Source organism: Athene noctua, chromosome 1 (assembly GCF_965140245.1).
Source record: "Athene noctua chromosome 1, bAthNoc1.hap1.1, whole genome shotgun sequence".
NCBI classification, from domain to species: domain Eukaryota; kingdom Metazoa; phylum Chordata; class Aves; order Strigiformes; family Strigidae; genus Athene; species Athene noctua.
Window position 1 is genome coordinate 240,231,039 of NC_134037.1, and position 21,568 is coordinate 240,252,606.

General features: G+C 41.1%; 1 protein-coding gene across 7 annotated transcripts in view; it reads left to right on the top strand.

Moving 5' to 3' along the window:
- The window catches only part of STARD13 (StAR related lipid transfer domain containing 13), a 315,514-nt gene that overhangs the window by 280,566 nt on the left and 13,380 nt on the right, over positions 1 to 21,568 (top strand). For all 7 annotated transcript variants that reach the window (XM_074914327.1, XM_074914338.1, XM_074914346.1 and 4 more), the window contains 5 exons: positions 6,532 to 6,595; positions 11,638 to 13,013; positions 14,419 to 14,592; positions 16,650 to 16,809; positions 20,826 to 21,024. In XM_074914327.1, the coding sequence (XP_074770428.1) occupies positions 6,532 to 6,595; positions 11,638 to 13,013; positions 14,419 to 14,592; positions 16,650 to 16,809; positions 20,826 to 21,024 (1,973 nt within the window). The remainder of the gene's footprint in view (positions 1 to 6,531; positions 6,596 to 11,637; positions 13,014 to 14,418; positions 14,593 to 16,649; positions 16,810 to 20,825; positions 21,025 to 21,568) is intronic.

The following is a 21,568-nucleotide window of genomic DNA, read 5'->3' on the forward strand; positions in this document are numbered from 1 at the left end:
GTGGTAGTTTTGCAAAACCATGCTGCAGAAGCATTGTTCCCCTCTTCTTTCACCTATGCTCAGCTCAGGCTGGGTTCTGCTCCACTGCTCTTCAGTAAGGACAAAGGAGCATCTGGCCCCTAACCAAGCAGGCTTTATTACATGTTATGGAAATTTTCACAACACCAACATCAAGATAACTGGACAAAACTCTATTTCCCCTTCTGCAACTGTGGCTAAAGTCATCAGATAGTGTATGCTGTTCCGCTGCACAGCGTACTGTGCATTGCAGGGATTAATCAGTCTGTGAGTGAGGGCTCCAGAGAAGGTTTCTGAGAATCATAGAAACAGAAGTACTTCAGTCATGTTCACCAGACATCCAACACCTACACAGCTAAATGGGAACAACTCATCTCTTGCTCCTCTGGCCTCTCTGTAGACTCACAGATACACCTACAGTTACATTAGGTCAATATTTTTATGAGGGTTTCTTTGTGAGCTGAACAGCTAGAAACATTTTTTTTCTCTTTTATTAAAAGATGATGCTTTGGAAAATAAACCAACAGATGGATAGATGCACTCATGACAAAATGCTTCATATTAGCCTAAAGTGATACTACTGAGACCTGTAGTACATAAGCATAGACACAGATCTTTTCAAATTATTTTATTCAAAGATAAAGGGTTTTATGACTGTCTAGTAATTTTTTCTGTAATGATTTTATTCAGAAGACACCACCTGTTGGCTTTAATTTTTGTTGGGATTTTTAAACAGTTTAGATCTGAAAAGGGAATAACACTTCATATATGAGACAGGTATAAATACAAGTATTATGTACAGGTTATGTTTTCAGATTGCAGACATTTAATATGCTGTAACTCAGCAGCTCCAAACCTTTAGCTGAGAGTGACCCATAAAAAGCAATTGTGCCACATGTCAAGATTCAGGTCCATCAGAAACAGTAAACCATGTCAGCCACTGCCCCCAGTACCAGCTTTGTTATTGTATTAGCTATCAAACCAACACCTTCCAAGTTTTCCAGTGTACTGGAAATCCTCACAGCTTGGCTGACCACTGTGGTTGGTTTTCTGCCCTTGCTTTGCTCTGTGGTGGTGTTACAAGGTGCATGCCAGTAGATCATCTGAGTGACCCAGGCTATGATGCACTTTCATGAAACAGAAAGATAAAAAAAAAGGTTGGTTATTATTTCTGTATGCACCAATTCCCAGGTTGGGAGCCAAACTTCCATTCTTCAAACACCCAAAACTGCCCTCACAGCTATGCATGACCAAGCCTTCACACTGACTAATAGTGCATTCAGCCCATAGTACCGAACAAAATAGGTTTCTCATTTTTATTTGGAGGATAATTTTAAAGCTGGAATGCCAGAGAGGATAATCAGTTTGAGCAGAGTTTAAGCTCTGAATGGTAATGGTTCTAGCATAAACACTGAATTTCTCTGCTCTTGTGGGTTGATATCAGACTCTCAATCTCCTTTTATAATCAGTTTTCTTACGGCATTGCAGTGTACAGGATGACATGAGGCACAGATGCAGAGGAACCTTTTTGGATTTTAAGGCAGCTGGTAGTATTTTAGTCAGAAAGCCTAAGAGTCTCTGTTGTAAAAGATTTCAGTGACCTTTTTGAGATACTAACACTCGTGCTGTTTACAATATCATTTTAAAATTTGGCAGAGGAAAGACCAAATTTGAGGCCTTTGGGCTAGAGGCATATCTATCAAGAGATTCCACTCAGATTTTATTGAGTAACGAACAATAGAAAATTGCCATGCAATCTGCAGGCAAATGCTGTCAGCCTGCCAAAATAATAATTGGGCATGAAAATTTTATAGCTGGATCTCTGTGTCACTTCCAAAATAGCAGCAACCAAATCTGCTCTGGGAACTTTTGTGGCCGCTGTGATAAGAGGGTGAGAGGGAAAAGCCAAGCTATGTTGTACTTTTCATATTTACATAAATACAGTGACTAAGAATATAAAGAACAAGTATGTAACAGTCTGATACATAGGCCTCTAAACCAAGCTCTTAAAATTTGAACTGTGCCAAGCAGCCAGCAGCCTTTTTTCCCATAGCTACTGTCTCTTAGATAGCTTGTAAATAACCCAAAGGTCTCTGTACATGGGACCTTCTACCATTAGAGTTTTGAAATTATGACTGTATAGTCAGTACTGTCTGCTGAGTTATGTTGCTCCATGTGCCGTTAGGAGATGGATAGCTCTCCACATGCAGTACAGAAATCCCCTGCTCTGAAGTCAGTAGAATGGCTCACATTGACCTCAAGGAGAGTTGACTCACCTCATATGAGCATGCAACCTATAAGGTAACTCATTTGCAGCTGCGATAAAAAGTGATAGGACTGGAAAATAGCTTATTCTCTTGACTCACAAAACTGGTGGAGCAGGGACATGTCAGAGTGATCTTCGCACACCTGCCCTGACAGTACTGGAAGGACCCTTATTTAGTGTTCAGACCTCAGCAGAGCCCAGCACAAGGAGCTGGATGTCCTTGTCCCGAATTCCACAGCACCAGAAGAAGCCAGCTAGGGGCATGTGTATGCAGCACCTAAACTTGACTAGGAGTAATAATAAAACAAAGAAATAGTGTCATGTTTCCCTCAGAGAGGAGTTTATAGAACTAGATAATGTGTTTGCCTGGTTTACAACTGTAAGAGGGGACATTTGCACATCTGCCAAGGTAGGGACACAGTGTGCTGTCCATGCTACTCCTCCCCATGGTGACTCCTCCTGCATCACCAGCCAGTGCCCCTGGCTGCATTCCCCACCAGCTGCTTGGAAGCTGCTGCAGGACAAGTCCAGGGGAATGCATGGAGCTCCAAGTCACTTCAAAGTTGTCTTCCTATTATCTGGATGGTTCTTCAAGCAGGGCAACAGGTCCCTCACAAGGTTTTCCTAATTGAATCCTGTATTGCTACAAGCTTGTATCTACTTGTAAACACTGCTTAGTGCTGTGTAGGGTGTGAAAGTCAGAAATTTCCTGCTTCTGAAGAACTTCCATCATGAGAGTTAATAATTATAGCACTGGGTTTGGACTTCAGAACCCTAAATACCTGTGTCCGTTGTTGTCTTAGATCTCCCAAGATGTCTCAGACATGTCCATGGACTAGCTGGAGATTATTTATTTACTATTTACAATTCATTAGTATTTTTTCAAGGGACACTTTTCAACATGGAGATGATGTTTCACTGTAGAGATAAGTGTTAAACCATAGAAGTAGTGTTTATCTGTGATGGCCTGGAGAAGAAACAAAATTATCAGTAAAGCACGTGCTGTAGTAAATATTTTGCAGGCTTCCCCTGAACATTGCAGAGTCTTCCAGGCAAGCATTCAGATGCATCCTAGATGATGTGGCTTTTATATAGCCACCTCTCTTGTGTTTATTTAATGTAGTTTTTCCCACCTTTTCTTGAGTCTGGATCTTGTGCTTAGTTAACATTACAAACAGGCAGCCTTTTCCCATGTTTTTAAGCAGTGACATGAAAGTATAGTGCATCTCTCACTTTGGCTGGGACATTGGTGGCAGCCTTTTGTAGCCAGAGACTTTTATTTTTTGTTTTTTGAAAAATTTGCTGAGGACTTGGCTGTCAGTCATCTAACGACTTTAAGCAGATGAGAAAAGCTTTCTGCCGCCACTGGCACATCAACAAGGCAAAAGAAGTTGAAACAGACTGGCTTTGATTTGAGTTGTTAGTACCAGGCAAGCTCACAAATATCATCATCGGTTCTCTAATTTCACTGGCAAATCTTTCCACAGCACTGGAAGAGCCCCAGAGAGCATGCTGATATTTTGTAGATGGGTGAATTTAAAATCTGAGGTTGAGCTCCTGGCACCCAGTAAAAGGTAGTTTTGTTTTTGATGGAGCAAGTTCTTCATAGAAAGCCAGGTTAGAAAGCAGCCAGGATGATGGTGTGGCTTCCCAAGCCTCCAGTTTAAGTAACAATACTCACTTTCATAGAGATGTCCTCCCTGTCCCTGCTGAAACGATCTCGCTCTTGGATGCTGTTAGTGGGAAGCAATGGCTTTGGATGGTCTTCCTGGCTTGATCATGTGCTTTCTGCACCTTTTTGTGCCGAAGAAATGGCCCTTCTTGATATAAATGCCATGACACTTTCTGCTGTCAGCTGGACACCCACACCAAGTACTTGGGTGCAGACAGGGCAAAGGGTACATCAAGGGCTGTTGCTTCCTTGTCTTCCTGCTCCTGAAGTTCATGGCTTGCTCCTTGGTTTTTAGAAGGCAACTGACACCATAGTGAATGGAAGGAGCACTGGTCCCTGTACTTAAAATGTGGTTTTCTACATCTTCTCCTTAACAACTGCAAATAGGTAGTAAGTATAGAGGTTTTTAATGAACTGGTGAGGAAGCAGTTGCCAAGATCACCTGCCAGGGACTGCTGTGGAGACAGCCCTCTTTCTCAGGAGAGTTTCTTCTGTGCCTGCTCTTGTGGAGGTAAGGCAGGCAGAGTCAATGGCTTGGTTTTCAGGGTTGATGAGCAGCTTGAGAGGACGCAGTGGTTTCTCAGGATTTCTGAGCCTCTGGGCATGAATTTAGCTGATGCCTATCTCCTGGTTAGCCTTGCAGAACACGTTTAGGTCAAGGAAGCAGGGAGAACTTCTCCATCTCTGGTCTGGCGGCTGACCATGTAAAGGTGTGAGGATATGGCAGGAGCTTGATTCAGATATGCAGCTATGAGCACTTAGGTGGCACACGGCGCCACGTCAGTAAGGAAACGCGGCTACCAACTTGTCCCTTCAGCACAGGCCAGCTAATGCCTGTCCTGGTGCAGGGACTCTAATCTGAGCCTCTGGTTCACCCCTCAGAGGAAGCTGTCTCCAAGGATATAAAGTTGGGCTGGAATAATTTGAAAATGTGTTTGTGCCTCTGTATATTTGTAATTGATTTTGATATATACATTTAAAAATTTTGCACTCTAAAGAAGTGCTGAACATTATTGAGCCCTGGGCCCCAAGAAAATGCAACTTTGGGTTGAAAAATTCCATGTTTGGGCAAGAGATGAGCTTTGCAATGATAGATGTAGTCCCAGAAGAGGATTTGTGGGCAGAAGGATGATGATATAGCTACAGAGCCACAAAGCCTTAAATTTATTTCAAGCATATTACTATCATACATGTGGGGTGTGCTTGTGCATGCATTATACTCACATTAATATGATGAGCACAGGACTTTTCTGATACGGCATAATAGGTTTATTGGCTTGACTTAGGGAGGAGTATTTTATCTACAAATGAGCAGGTGGTGTTTTGCGAAGTATTTTTTTATAAGCAAGATCCACATTTGGTGGGCTGGTTCTTTATTATTGGTGGCAAGTTGAAAGGATTTCTGATATTAGAAGTTCCAGGGAGGAATATCTTCATTAATACCATAATGTTCTTATGGTATGTGAGAGATTATATTACTGACAGGATACTTTTTTTTCATGTGTCCTTGTAACTTATCACATACATTACAAATGTTATCAGTTCTGGAGATTTGCAGCCTCTTCCTGAGACTCAGAAGCAACAGGGGCAGTTCTTGCTGCAAAGATACAGGAGATGCAGGCAGCCTACAGAAGATTGTTGTGGGCACACGTCACTCTCGCTCTGCCTCTCTTTATTTTGAAATTCAGCCCTAAATCTGGAAAGTGTTCATAATCAAACAAAGACCGAGCCTTTTAAAAGATGGATGGTTTCATAAATTGGGACCTTTAAGTATAAATAAAAGCTAATCAATTTTGATTAGCATGGTAGGTTCTCTATTGAAAGAGCATGTTTTCTTGTCCTCTGACTGTCTCTGCACATAGCCACACACACACATTCATTTTCCATCTCTATCAGATTGTCATTTCAACCTACTGTCATCATGGGATAGCCCTGGATTTAAGGAGAGAGGCTTTACAGAGTCCCTGGTAATATCATTATGAACATGGTCAAAAACAACTTAAAATATTTATTTTAAAATGTTAGAGTTGTTACATGTTGAGTGTCTATAACTAATTTGTCTATAACATCCACAGGTATGGGAAAAGAACTATTGGCTGTGGATAAATATTTAACTAACTGCTGAAAGTTATTCTTTATGTCACCTTTTAAAATGAGGTGCCAACTGCCTAAAGTGAGGAACTGCATCTTTTCCTTTTGACTTTTAGCAGTGCTTTGAAGTCCCCATTTTAGAACAATTATGTTACGGTTCTGCAGAAGACAACTTGCCTCCTTCTCTTGTCATTTCCTCAGCCATCAGAGGTGTTTGTTTATACCTGTTTCCTTTGCTAAGTACTTAAATGTCTATGAATTCAAAAGCAATGTATAAAACCTGGCTAGCATGTAATGTGAAGCTAAGATTCCCTTTTAACGCAGTGGTCTTATAGACTGGAATAGTATGACTAGTATCATTTCTAAAGCCTGTTGTATGCAATTGGCACCCTACAGACAGATAAGGGAAAAGCTTTTGAACTTATGAAAAGTCATGCCCTTTAATCAGAGGCTGCTAATCTTTTGAATTTGCTTTGCCCTGTAGACGACTGAACACACTGAACAAGTGCGCCTCAATGAAACTCGATGTGAACTTCCAAAGAAAAAAGGTAAGGAAACTTCATGAAATGTGCTGGCTTTGCCCTGGATTTTGTGATAAGACTTCCTCAATTTAGCCTTTAAGTCAGTAATGCTCTTAAAAGTAAGTTAAGTGTATTTGACTTTGAACATGTGTGTCAGCATTATCTGTGAATTGTTGAATCTTGAAATTATAAATACGTTAGAAAAAAAACGTGACTAATACAGCAGGAAGAATGCTACATGTGTTAAAAGGGCACACACAGTACTTAAAACTATATGTATGTGCAGTTCATGTTAGTGGGTGAAAAGACAGTGCGTTTTTATTAGGCTGCCTCGATTGCCAATGCCATGTGAGTACACAATGGAAAATCCTGCTCAGAAAAAATGGAAGCTGCTCGGACGAAAACAATAGCTTTTCTTTCTTTCTTGTACTGACTTATTCCCAGTTAAGAACATGAAAATAAACTGTCATCCTTACAAACTCCTATGTAACATGGGAATTATTTGAGCTGCAAGGACTGCAGAAACTGCCTATTGATTTTGAGAGTTTTGTAACATGTCCAGCGTTAACTGTTGAATGTTTGGTTTTCTGGTCACAAATTCCCCCAGGCCTTTCAGTAGTGTACAATGGTAGTTGTCAACTCTGAGAAATCTTGGTGTCTGTTTTTCCTTCCTTAGTGTTTGTCTAATTCTTTTTTAAAACTGACTCTGAGAGTTGCATTTTTGGTGTCTTTGCAGATTCAATCTATTCATACTCTGTTCACTGTTTGAGGGAGCTTGAACAAAGAGTGGTTTTAATGTCCGTTGACACGGACCTCTTGTTCTTCTGTGTACATAGCCTCCTTAGTATGCATTTTATCTATTTGCTGGAGCCATGAGGACCTCTTCTCTTCACTGCTTCAGACCTGATGGATTTTTCTTGTCTTCAATAAGTGCCAGCATGTTCCACATCAAACACTCACGTCATATCTAAGAGAGGGAACATTAAAATCTCTTCACTACACAATAATTTCATGATTTGGGCAGGTAGGCGCTATAGGAAGAAGCTGGGGTCCTTCAACAAAAACTAACTCAGTCGACTATGTCATTGATCTTCTTGGAGCAGTGTCTGGTTTGCACCCATGAACTCATGTGCTTGTGTTCAAGCAGAGATACTGGAGCTGCACAACAGACAGAATTACAAAAAGCCACATAAAGGTGAATGCTAATTGTCCTCTGGAAATTTTGTTTAGTTCCTGTCCTTCTCTTCAACAAGTGTTTTGGGTTTGGTATGAGGTTTGTATGCTTGCTTGCATGCTTGCTTGCTTCTTTAAATGTCTGATCATGTTGGGTTAAAAAAAGGAGGATTTTCTTGTTTTCTTTGATTTTCATTTATTCTTACTGCCACACCTCCCTGTTCTGAATGGATTGAAGCCCTTAGCTGCTCTTCTTGTAGATGACCATTAATTTGCTATGGAACTGAGACTGTCCTACTTGGTATAATACTTTCTCAGCTTCTGCTAGTTGGGTCCGTACCTGCACAAGGCTGGGGAGAAGGAAAGCACAGAAAAATATAGAGAAAGAGGGCATGAAGGAGATTTGGTATGACAGATACAGAGCAACTGAAAGTAGAAAAGAATGTGAGCTAGAGAAGAAGAGGGAGGAGAGACTGCTGACAGGAGGAAATGTAAATGCAAGTGTAAAAGCTGGAAATTGGGTCTGGAATTGAACACTGAACGAAGTAAACTTTTTTGCTGTAGATAATGCCTTTCCTAATAGTCTCTATGGTGATCTGAACAATGAAATGCAAAATCAGCTTGCTTTGAAGGTTCAGCATTACAGGTTTGCACAGGACTAGTGCAGCTGCTTGAATGATTCATCAAAATACGGCCAAGTGAGCTGCCAGGCAAGGCTACCATGAAAGCCAGCACAGCATGAGTGTTCTACATGGCCCGCTCTCCCACCCAAACCATTCACGCTATGGGCTGCTCTCTTCCCCTTGTCTTCATTGAGATTCATACAGAAATCCTCGTGTATGTGGTGCAAATATGTCTGTAAGCGATTTGGACAGACAGAGATTAGCCTTTGGATTAACTGCCTTCTGCAGCTGTCGATTTATGAGAATTCCTGCCCCCAGTTGGAAAAATGTGGCAGAATTCCACTGCAAATAAACCCACTTTTTGCCTTTTGTTAGCATCCCTCTCTATCTCAGGCAAGTACACTCTCAGTCAAAAAGCTGTACTATTTTAAATCAACTGTGACAAATCTGTGAATCAAAACCTCTTTCTCTTTGGCAAATGTTATCAGTCACTCCTCAAGAAACTTGCCCTTTCTCATCTTCCCAAACATAATGGTATTAAATGGACTTTTGAATATGCTCCAAAGCTGTGCACTTGATTTCACCCTAGGTCAGCAGAAGTATACAGTCACTGCTCAAAGATGTCTTCTCTGCCTGTGTAAAATGAAACATTGCTTTCAGACCTACTCTTGATCCCCTCTCCCCATAGCTGGTTACATGTCAATTGGCAAAGTGCTCTCTGCATTTTTTGGGGACAGTCTCATTTATCAGGGCACTCTGATATTTAACAGGAACAGTGGGTCATTCAGGATGTTCGTGGCTTCCAGAATTTCTACTGATTCCATCAAAAAAAAGCACATTATGTCACAGGACTCACAGTGCAGCTGAATTTGGAGTGAGTCACCACAGTAGCATTTCATTTGTCTGATTTTGCTTCTGATGAAACACAAGTATGTGTTACCAATTAAAAAAAAACCAAAACAAAACAAAACTAAACCTTTGTTTTATTGAACTGAAAATTTTGACACAGAAAACACTGTATTTTCTGAGTCGTTCTTGGCAGAATGTAATCCTATCTTTATTGTGGATAGAGGCAAAACTTGTTTACTACCAACATCCATTTCTGTTCATCTCTACTTTCTCAAGATCTCAAAATGTACTTTCCTCTAAAAATGATTTAAAGTATTCACCACTGAATTTATGTTTATTTCTGTCTCCTACTCTGTGCTCTCCTCTTGATGTTTTTCACAATGTCTCTACCACTTTGGCTAGTTTAATCGATTCCAGCTTGTAGAAAATACAGGCCAAATCCTGTCAGTTCATACAGTAATGTCAGTGCAGCTACAGGGATTTGTGTCAGCCAAGAACTTTCTTTAAGGTCCCTTTGGCATATTGGGATGTGCAACAAATAAAAAAAAAAAAATAATTGTATCCTATTGGCTAGTGCCACCAATGCTTAAGCAGTGGTATGCTTTGTAGATATAATTACTGCTACTAAATATTTAACAGTACATATCCTTGTGTTTTTTAAAATATCCACTTTGTGGCACTGCTAAGATCAGAATAGATGGATTTTTAAGTGTCTGAGTCTGTGCAGTCCTTCTGTCTGGATATGCATACAGCAAACTGTGGAGCTAAAATGAAAATAGAGCTGTGTGATATGCTGTTTCCTCCTTGCAGTCAAAATGGCCAAAGCACTATTAGCTTTTTCTAGCCCCTTTCCTGACACTTCACTAGCTGCGTGATTTTTTTCTCTAGCTAGCCACAGAACTAAGATCTCCATTCAATCCCGTGAACTAACATCAGCTGCAGGAGCACTGCACACCTCAACACTAAAAGGATAAAAAAGGAATGACTAAACCCAGAATTTCATAGCTATATTTTATTTTATGGTTTGGGCATGATCTAAAACATCTGGCAGACTTGAAGTGATAAACTGGCAAAAGCTTATGGCATTAGTGAGACTTGGCATGCTACTGATTCCAACCTCCATCTTTTGAGGTTTTGCATTTTTTAAGGTTTTGGGCATTCTTGTAAAATTTGGTTTACATTTTTCAGTTACACAGGCCAACAGAGATCTAGTCAGAGATGGGAGATAACTTTACCATCAAAACTTCATAGAAAAATATTTCTAATAATAGACTTTTAAAATGAGAATTTTTCCAGTCCAAAAATAGTCTTTCTGGTTTAGCACCTCATTTTAGTCTGACAGCCTGTCATATTTTACTGCCTTCACACTGCTTCCAAGAATGTGAAGAGCTGTTTGGATGTCATGTAGGTGAAGTTAGTTTGTTCTGCTTTAAAACAAATGTACAAGAATAATGCAGTATAAGCCCAGTTCAAAGTCAGGGGAAGGATACTCATTAGCAACTGTGGGCTTTGCATCCTTAGAGAACAGCAAGTTTGACACTGACTGTGCACCTCATGCTGAAGATGTACCTTTTTTGTTTGAGCAGAGATGAGAAAAATATCATAGGGAGAGCTTTTTTATCCAAATTCTTTTCGAGGTGCATGTTGTCTGCATTGCAGAGTAGCTCCTGGAGCTGCCTAAACATAAGCACAACTCCACATGCTCCAGGCTGAGGGATGACACCAGGAAGGGCTGTGGGGCTGCTGCTGCCTCCGGAGAGGTCGGGGGAAGCCAGAAACAGTGGTGCAATCTGGAGGTCGTCAAAGTTGGGGGTGCTCTCATAGCAAATGCAATGAAGATAGTGGTTGCCACTGTATGAAAGCTCGACTCAACTGTAGATGATACCCATCCAGGACTGAGCCTGGCTGCTTCTCCTCCCCACACCTCCATGGCTGCCTTAGCTACCTTCCTTTGCCTGTGCTCAGATCCACCCTAAGCACCCTGGATATTTACTGTCTTGGTTTCTTAAATGGCTCACGTCATTGCTGTAGTACACAGCTACTTCACAGTCTTTACCATGTGCATCTTAACACCGTCCCTGCAGGTCAGGATCCCCCTACTTGAACCTTTCAAAACCCTTTTTTTTCTAAACAGTCACTATGGGCATCAGTTTTACTCAGGCAAATCCACCCCCCAGAAGCTAAGAGGCACTGATGAGACAGAGAGCAGGCTTTTATTCCTTACTTGTTAAGGTGCTTGCTGCAGTCATTGAATTTACAATTAAATAAAAGAGGCTGTTATGAGAGGACTGGTGATCAATCTTTCATAAACTAGGTTCAGGGAGACTTTACCACCTGTTGCTCACATGGAGCAGCACCATCACATTAATTCAAATAATGAGTAAAAGCACCTGCTTTTAACATGTGCCACTTGCTGTTTTCCAGAGTGAAGATTCAGATGAAGAAGACCTCTGTGCTATCAGTAATAAATGGACTTTCCAAAGGACCAGCAGACGATGGTCTCGGGTGGACGACATTGATGCTTTGCTTCACCGATCAGACCGACATGGATCTTCTGGGGACATTAAAATGAAAAATACAACAAGCAGCGAGAGTGTCCTTACAGATCTGAGTGAACCTGAGGTCTCTTCTATTCACAGTGAGAGCAGTGGGGGAAGTGATAACAGGAGTCAATCTGGCATCGGCAGCACTGCCAGGGAGACCTGTGACTGCTCTGGCCAGCATGATGTAGGAAGCACACTGCTGCAAGACTCCACTGTGATAAACACCACCCTGTCCCCCAAGGACAACCTGAAGAATGAGAAACCCACACGAACCAAAGCAAAAACTTTTCTAAAACGCATGGAGACACTAAAAGCAAAAAGTGTGCATGGAAAACTAAAAGGCTCAGGAAGAACTGGTCCTTTAGAGATAAGTGGACCTGTTCTTCAGTATGAGCCAAAATCCTTGAAAGACATGCACTGTGTACAGATTGTCAATGGCGATCTCCAAAACTTAGGACAAGAGTCAGTCAAGAGAGGACTTTCCTTTTCTGCCAAATCTGGCAGTGACAGCAGTCAGTCTGAAAACAGCAGCAGTGGGGTGAGCACACCATGTTTGAAGGAACGTAAATGCCATGAAGCAAACAAGAGAGGTGGGATGTACCTGGAGGACCTAGACGTTCTGGCAGGAACGGCCTTACGGCAAGTGGACCAAAACCGCAAAAATGAATTTCATTCCCAAGAGAACTTGGTTGTGCATATTCCTAAGGATCACAAACCGGGGACCTTCCCAAAGGCACTTTCTATTGAAAGCCTCTCACCTACAGACAACAGTAACAGTGTAAACTGGAGGACAGGCAGTATCTCTTTGGGAAAACAGAACTGCTCTTCTCCAAAAGAGTCTGGATTGATGGCTTGCTGTCCTAAAGAGAGCAGAATTAGTATTTATGACAATGTGCCAGGTTCCCACTTGTATGCTAGTACTGGAGACCTCCTGGACTTAGAGAAAGATGTCCTTTTTCCTCATTTAGATGACATTTTGCAACATGTCAATGGACTCCAGGAGGTGGTAGATGGCTGGTCAAAGAATGTGTTGCCAGGTCTGCCAGTTGATGATGTATCAGTCAGGGAATCTCCATCATTGCCTTTCCAGTCGCCCACACAGATCACTCTTGATTTTGAAGGAAACTCTGTCTCTGATGGCAGGACCACACCAAGTGACATGGACAGAGATGGAACATCCCTGAATGAATCCGAAGCCACTGGTGTTAGGGACAGGAGAGACTCTGGGGTGGGAGCATCACTCACAAGGCCAAGCAGGTAGGTAGCAAAATTTTGTACACAAATACATAGACTGTGATTCTGTGATACAATGAAGAAGAGGCATTCAGCCTGGAAATAAGAAGGGGCAGGGTACCATTACAGTTGTTCTCAACCTGTATGGGGATGAGGACTTCCCAGGGAAGGGTGGGACTTTGGGAGAAGGGACATCCTTCCATGGAAATGCTTATGTGGAATCAATGGAGAATTGGCTTAATAGAGCAGGCTAAGGCTTTTTTTCTCTCTTGATCCACTGATTACATATAGTAGGACCCTTCATATATTGTAGTATGTATTTTCAATTTGTCTTCTAAGTTATGCACCCGGTATTTATGCATCAATGGCCTTGTACACTTTTTTAATGTACTGGTCTGCCTTAAAGATGTGTCCCTTTGTGGTCAAACAGAATTTCTCTAGCCTGTCTCAGTCCCTCACTTGATGGGATGAAACGATGGTATACAGTTAACTTCTTAATAAAAGTGAAAAATGGGATTTTGTTAATAGTTTGCAGACCTGTTTTAAGTCAGAAGGATGAGTACCTGTTGAGCCAAGAAAAGGCCTTTGTGGATCCATTGTGTAGGGTGGCTTTGTACAGGCAAAAGCAGTGAGAAAATGCCTGGTGTTTTCTGATCTGCCGTCAGTCTTGTCATATTCTTGCAAGAGGATTCTGCGGTGCCATGGTTTACTGCTGCCCGTGCTTGCTCACCACCATCACAAGCAAGTGACTCGAGGAAACTACTGAGTAAATAAGCAGTGCCAAAATTTTTAGGATTTGAGCCATAACCATGTTTAGCAAAACAAGAAACTGAAATGAGTTTTCTTCTGATATATCCAGTATATAGAGAAAGTGCATTGGAGTAAAGAGAAGATGTGAGTGACTCAATAGCTCAGTGGTTACAGCTCTTGCCAAGGAGATACAGGGTTCAATCCCTTCTCCAAAAAATCCTTCAGTATTTAATAATAAGAGATATTTAGAGAACCTCGTCTCCAAATACCTTGGTGGTCAGGCCAGTCCCCTGGGAGGTGAGGGACCAGGCATCAAATCTCAGTTCTGAGTCAGGGAGAGAACATTTGAGTCTGGATCTCCCACATCCTGTTGGAAATGTGTGGGCTAAAGGGCACAGCAGGCAGCACTGCTTCCCTGAGTCCGTGGATGGGACCCACACCCGCTTGTGAATTTAACATTAAAAAAATCAAAGCTTGGGCATTTCCAAAATTAAGGAGATTGGGCAAATTGTTTTATTTGCCTCCAAGCTACATTTTCTTTCAGCTGACAAGCCATAATGTGAGTGTGTGTATGCTTATGTATGTTTTATGTATTGCCCAGCCCCATTTCACAGTATACCATCTTTTTCTGCACAGTTAAAACAGTTGCCTGATTTTTCTATTGTTTCTTTTGCTAAAGGCGATTGCGGTGGCATAGTTTCCAAATCTCTCATCGCCTGAGCCACTCCATCACATCACTTCACATCAGCAATCAGTCAGCAGCCCAACTGAACCTACTGCAAAAATTCTCTCTGCTTCGTCTTACTGCCATCATGGAAAAATACTCCATGTCAAACAAACATGGCTGGACCTGGTAAGTACCACTGATAACTGGAAAAGAGATATTTTTAGAAGAAAATAGTTTCTATTACTCTGATAGTAAATGCAGCAAATGCAACTAGGATTTGAGCTACAAACTGTAGGATTTGAAACTGTCCCCTTTAATCCATTGCTGCCTAGTGACTCGGTGGCAAAGTCAGAAATAGATCCTGGAGATCTGACTTCATTCCTGTTCTCTAACAGAGACACAACCCCAGCCTCTCTAACAACACTCCAGTTCCAGAAAAATAAACAAAAGTAGGAGAGAGTAATTAAAAGTAGGAAATGTTTACAGTAAGTGTTCCCCAGAATTCATTTTGTGACTTGAAAAGAAGCAGCTGATGATGATACTTGATGTATTCGATATTGTTTTGTTTGTGCTTTAAAAGAAGGGTTAGAATAGTTACCTGACTTTTCTCTGCAGATCCAAAGATGCAAGCTTTAGCCTAGTCCCGGACCTGCGTTAGAGAGAGCTTGCAGCTGTAATAGCTGCAACAGCTACCTGGTCATTCAGAGAGTGGAGTGAAGGGCAGATGGACCTGAGTGCTGGCAATGTGGCTCCTGTAGCAACCGCCTACAGAAACCTGCATGTTTAATAGTATATGAACCCTGATGTGCCACAGAGACTGAGGTATACCAGAATGGAAATGGGCATAGATAAGGGTTTATAAGTATCTGAGAAATAATCAAAAGGATAACAGAAACTTTCCTTAATACACAGAGACAGTCCAAAAATAATACGAATTGACATTTACATTGTGATTTCCATGTTCAAAGCACTTCAAAATCCTGCTAAATTCAGATGTGAGATAGATAAGGCATGTTTTCCTTTAGATATGGAAAATAGATACAAATGGAAAAATAGATACAAGGAACTACATGTGAGATTCACCTCACTGACATCAGCCACTCCTAAAAGTTTCATGTCTCATCTGAGCAAGCCGGGTCAGCTGTCTGTGGTCAGTGGAAAAAGGCAACTCCAAAGGCAACTCATTCTATCCAAGCTGAGGGTTTGGGTCACCCTCCAGAGATGCCTCACTCCACAGCATAGAAGCAGTCTGGACTGCTAACTCTTTCTAAATCTTCTTTAGAGAGCTAAAATTCAGTAAGATGAACCCCCAGATCACTCTTCTCCTTTGGTGCAGCTCCCTATTGCTAGCTGACAATGTCTGTCCTGAAATGAATCTCACCTTAACCAACTCCAAATAAGTAGACCAGAATATAGCAAATTCTAGATTCTGCTGTCTGTACAGAGATTTTCTCTCTGAATGTTTCTTCAGTTTGTGTAATCAGTCTCTAAGGATTTATAACAGTGGGACTCTAAATAGCTGTAAAGTTATATGCTGTACTTCTTCAGGTCATTTAATCCAAGTTTTATCTCCTTCCCACACAGATGAGAAAAATCTCTGTCACATTCAGGTCATATTCATTTTTATGTTTTTTTAATTCCACTGCAGTCATGACTCCCACAAAGGGAATCCAGTTTGTTCTCGTTTTCACCATCATTTTTGAAAGAAAGCAAGCTCACCAGTTTCACTGAAGTTACTCAACTAGAATAAATCACATAACACCAGGGATGAATCTGGCACATAGGGATTTCCCACCATCATTTATTACTGTAAATTGTTAGTCAATAGAAATACTAAATCATATAACTTGTAGTATAAAAATCATTCAGCACGTTAGAGGACTGACTGAACCTTCTTTTCTCTCAGACACCCTCTCCACTACGCTTTGCTGTGCCATTCCTTTGAGTCCCTAATGGATGCTTTATGTTGGCTTCAGCTGGATGACAACTGCATAGTAAAAGCTTTTTGTTAGAACAGATTGTTATGCTATACGTTAGAGCCAGAGGCCATCTATTTACAAAAGTTGTCAAGAAATCCATCAATTATACCAATTGTAAAGTGTTTGTGCATTGTGCATTAAACATTATTTCACCATCTTTATATTATAAACACCCCGGTTACCAGTTTCTGCCAGGAGCGTTACACAGAGGGACTGTGTAAATACTATGGTATTTTCATGCAGCCTGCTCATGTTGATTTTCAGGTCTGTGCCAAAGTTCATGAAGAGGATGAAAGTCCCTGACTACAAGGACAAGAACGTCTTTGGTGTGCCTCTGATAGTTCATGTCCAGAGAACAGGACAACCTCTTCCCCAGAGCATACAACAAGCACTGCGCTACTTACGGAGCAACTGTCTAGATCAGGTATGAACTTTACTCCAGGGATTGTTTGATTTTTGTCTGAAAACCCACCCTAAGCAAGAAATGGTGAACCTTTTTGTACTTAGTACCAGAATTATTTGAAGATTGTTATATCTCATGTTCAGCCCAGATCTCCTCTGGTGATTTGATACTTGGTGCCAGTACTAGTGATTTACCATTTTGAGATTTGTATCCAGCTAATCTGTTGAATTCTTGTAGCTATAACAGTCCTGCTGATTTGTATACTATAGTCTACCTCAAAGAATGACAAGAAATCTTCATGTCTATTGAATCAGACTTGAGAAAAGGTCAGGACTCTCAGCTCCTACCTGTATCTGCACTGCTTATGCTTGACTGTTGCCACTGAGGGTTAACTGCATTCACCGTTTCACAAGATATGGTACAGAAGGTTTTATTTACTTAGCAAAGAAAGAAAAGTCCAAGAATAGAGAGCAAACTCAGCAAAATATTCAAAGTATTCTGTTGACAAAGTCAGATATGTCCAGATAGAGTTAGGTCAGCAGGGGTTCAATGCCAAAGCCATTATGGTACGTTTCCTTTTATAGTGCTCTTAGCTGCAACAAGCCAGCTGGGAGACCCTCATGCTCAAAGTATTTCAGATTTTTTTATTTGCTTTAGCTAGAGCAGGGACATACCAATCATATTTTTACTGTTCTTCCCCTAAGGATGAGGATATATATCTTTATGAACATAGGAATGGGAGAAACCCCCTGGCTGATTATGTTTAGTCCTCTACTATTATTGACCTCTTATCATATGACCTCTTCCATAACTGCTTTTAGATAGCTGTAAGTTCAAAAGTAGAAACTAGAATTTTACTCAGCAGACTTTGCTGGTTTCCAAGCTCTGAGCACACAAAAACGGTAGAATTGGTCAGTTCTGAATCTTTCAATTTTCTGATCACTATTCTGGTTGATGTTCAGGGTGTTTTGTTGGGTGACAGGAAGTATAAAAATTAAATGCCTTGCAGTGAATCACAACCATTTCCCTTTACAGCTGGTGGGGAGGACACAGGTCTTTCCTATCATTTCTTTCTGTAAAGGGATCCTGTAGTGGTCAAACCTTGACATCTAACTGCAGGACGTCAGAAGTGAGTGAGATGAGTTCTGCCTACCATATATAGTACAGGAGTTGAAGGGTGGGAAGAGTAGCCTGCTAGAAACATATTAGTAGGGAATGGAAGGGGAAGATGCATAGAAACAACTAGAAGCAATATATTTAATAGCTAACGTGCCTGATTATCACTGTGGTAATCTGAGTTTGTGTACTGAGCTGGGAAAACCAGTGTAGGAATGAAAAGGGATGCAGCAATCCTGAAATCAGTGATGAGACAGGAGGAGGAGACACTTGCCCAAGTATGAGGTACAGGAGATGTGGGAATAGGGAGGTGCTTGTCAGCTAAGAAGCAGAGCAATAGGAAGAAAAATAAAAGAGAGGGAGGGATAAGTGGAGGAGAAAGTAAAAGGGAGGATAAAAGCAAAGAGAAAGAAAGAGCTCTTGAGAGATTTGAGACAGTCAAAAGGAGTGTCCATGGGCAGTCTCAGACAAATATCTACTCTGAGAGGGAGGGTTTACTTGCTGGGAAGCATCAGAGCTACATGAAGGGCCATTTCAACTCAGCTTGAGTTTCCACTCAGAGTGGAATTGGGAAAATATTGAATAGAAAATGAAGGAGGAGAAGTACAGAACTGGACCATTTAAAGTATCTTTCCACCAAAAACCTTTCTAGGCCAAAACCCTCCAGGCAATTCAGCTTCTCTGCTTTACAGTCACTCCCTTTGTTCTCATTTAATTCAAAGTCTCCTAATGCCAGGCCAGAGGTCCAAGCAGCCTCCAGACTCCCACAGCATCTTGCTTATGTGTTGCTTCCGTGCACTGCAGAAGGCAGTCTAGAGTCCTGAACAGGCATCACAGCTTCTACTGCACACACTTGGTAAAGTTGAGGTTCCTCTAAATCATTGTAAGGTCTGGCTTCTGACACTGAAATGTCTAAGATGGTATGAGGAGCCTCACCATTATTTGTAGGATATATTATTCAATTTCAACTTGTGAAATAGAAACTGCTTTGCCTTTTTCCACTGCATCTTTATTTCTGTCGTGCATCATATGGCTATTTGCAGGGCAGATGATCCACAACATGAGGATAATAAAGAGATTGGATCAGACTAACCTCTGATAAATCACTGGATTTATAGTCCCATTTTATTTACAGAATGAGTCTGTAATATTGCAGAACAGAGCCTAAAACTTCTTTTTCTATCAAGTGAAGAACTGTCCTCTTTTGATTAATTACGATTTTTTCCAAGAAAAAGGGAAATATCATTAAACAAAAACAGAGAGATCAAGAGTAGCAGACTGATGTGCAGCAGGAGATTGCACGGGTGAGATTTGATGTCTGACCTCTCAAATCAGACTTAGCTGGAAGTTTTTGAAGGTTCTTTATACCAGCAAGGACGCTTTCCATCAAAAGCAGAGAACTGAGACTCTCACATTTATCTACCACATGCCAAAACTGTATTTTTTTGATAGAATTAGCATGTGTCCTTCTGCATCTTCAGCACACATTTCTAAGAGGAAAAGGGATTTAAAAAGAAGAAGAGAAAGGGAAAGGGAAAACCAGATGAAAAGAGCCAAATGCTCTTTCTTGCATTCTCTTGACAGAACGAAGAGCAGAGCTCCACCTGTGAACAGAAATACAACGCACCAGGATGTAAACAGGGCACACTCCTCTAACTTATTGCACATAAACTTAGCTCACAAGTGACACCAAATTCATCAAGAAGACATAGCAGAAGAGCTGCCTCACAGCCAGCCTGGTGTAGCAGTTCATCTCCATGTAATTAAATACCTCACAGAGCTGCAGAGTGTGTGATTTATGTAACTAATGTCATTAATGTGTGAGTTAACAAAACTCTTAAATACAGTTGAGCATGGTAGGTGTTCTGGTGTGAGGAAGGTCCTATGTGAACTTTGAGGTGGCAGAAGTAAGGGGAAGAAGGCCAGAAGGCATGATTTTCTTGCCTTTACACATTTTTGTTGGTGGACCATGCCACACAGAAAGCTGAACTGACCATCAGCAAGACAGCAGGCATGGAGGAACAGAAGTTTATAATGCCAAACCTGAAATGCACCTTTTTCATAGGTCTTTCTCTGTATTTCACGTTTCCCCTGAAAAACTGAAGAAAAACAGTGCTAACACTTCCCAGATGAAACACTGTAAACTCACTTGGGAATTAATAATGTGGTTAGGGCTCCGGAATTCACCCTGGGGGAATTCCATTGACGAGAAGGACGTAAAAGGGCAGCACTGCCATGAAGGCATCATTTGAAGAATTAGTACTTCCTTTAGAATAGAAAGCAAACAGGATAAAAACGTATCTTAGTGACACTGCTCAAGTAATCCCTATGTGACCCCTGCTTTCAAATTGGGGTTTTCAGTGGGATTTAGGGGAACTTTTAGAAGCAGAGTTCAAAGTTGGAAGGGGAAAAAATAGATTTCGTCTTGATTTTAAAGCTCTACCAGGTTGTACTAATCTTTTGCCACAGCATTTATTACTTAGCTGAGCATAATATTTTCTTGTTAGTCTTCAAAATATATACCCAAATAAACATGAGGAAACAGATTCTCAGCTGGAGTAAATTAACAGACAGTCACCCAAGCCAAGCAAGCCATGCTGATTTATATCAGCTGAGCATCTTGCTCAAATTCTTCAGGCAGCAGGGAAACCACTTGCACTCTGAACTCTCTCTCTAGGATGGGATGCAGAGCAGCAGCGTTATTAACTCCTACAATCCTGCCATGAGAGCATGCACTTGCCTATGAGGCTTGTGGTCAAGCCATGACCATGGCATTTGCATGTTCTTCTTGTTTTTGCCTAGCATAATGTAAGCAGCCCAAGCTTTGGTCATGATTAAAGTCCCCTGTAGTAGATTTTTTTAAAAATATATACTTTAAGTAACATTTTCTTTTTACCCAATTCAACATGGTGCCTTTTTAGGTGGGTCTGTTTCGAAAATCTGGAGTGAAATCCCGAATTCAAGCCCTGCGTCAGATGAATGAGAGCTCCCCAGAAAACGTCAGCTATGAAGACCAGTCGGCATATGATGTGGCAGACATGGTAAAGCAATTTTTCAGGGACTTGCCAGAACCTCTCCTCACAAGTAAGCTAGGAGAGACTTTTCTACACATCTACCAATGTAAGTGGCAATATTTTGATTATTATAAACAATTGCAAAATATTATATGTTATATAATAACAGACTGTAAATAATTTTAGTATGTTAACACTGGGTGGGATAATGTCTGCTCACCTTTGAGATGTATAAAAGAACCTTTCTGCCCTCAAAATCTTTTGCTAAGAGATTTTTAGAACCACCTAAAGGTTTCATTGTTGAAATACTAGAAATTTTAATGGAAAGATAGCACTGATATTTTGAGAAGCTTTGACAATATCAGCCTTACAATCAGAAAGAGGCCAGAAGGACAGGCTGCCAGGAACATAAAAAGCATGAAAACTCACATTTTTGTTAGATTTCTTTAAACTGTGGGCCCATTTCATGCAGGCACCTCAATAAAAGTGAGTCTTCTGGGCATGGAGAAGTGGTACCTGACCATGAGAATGTGTGCCTGTGCGGTCCCCTTCCTTGCTGTGACTTTTGATTATTTGCCTTTTCATTGTAGTCAATAAAATGTACATGCAAGAAACAAGCTGCCTTCATTTATGTCCTCAGCTTTTATGTA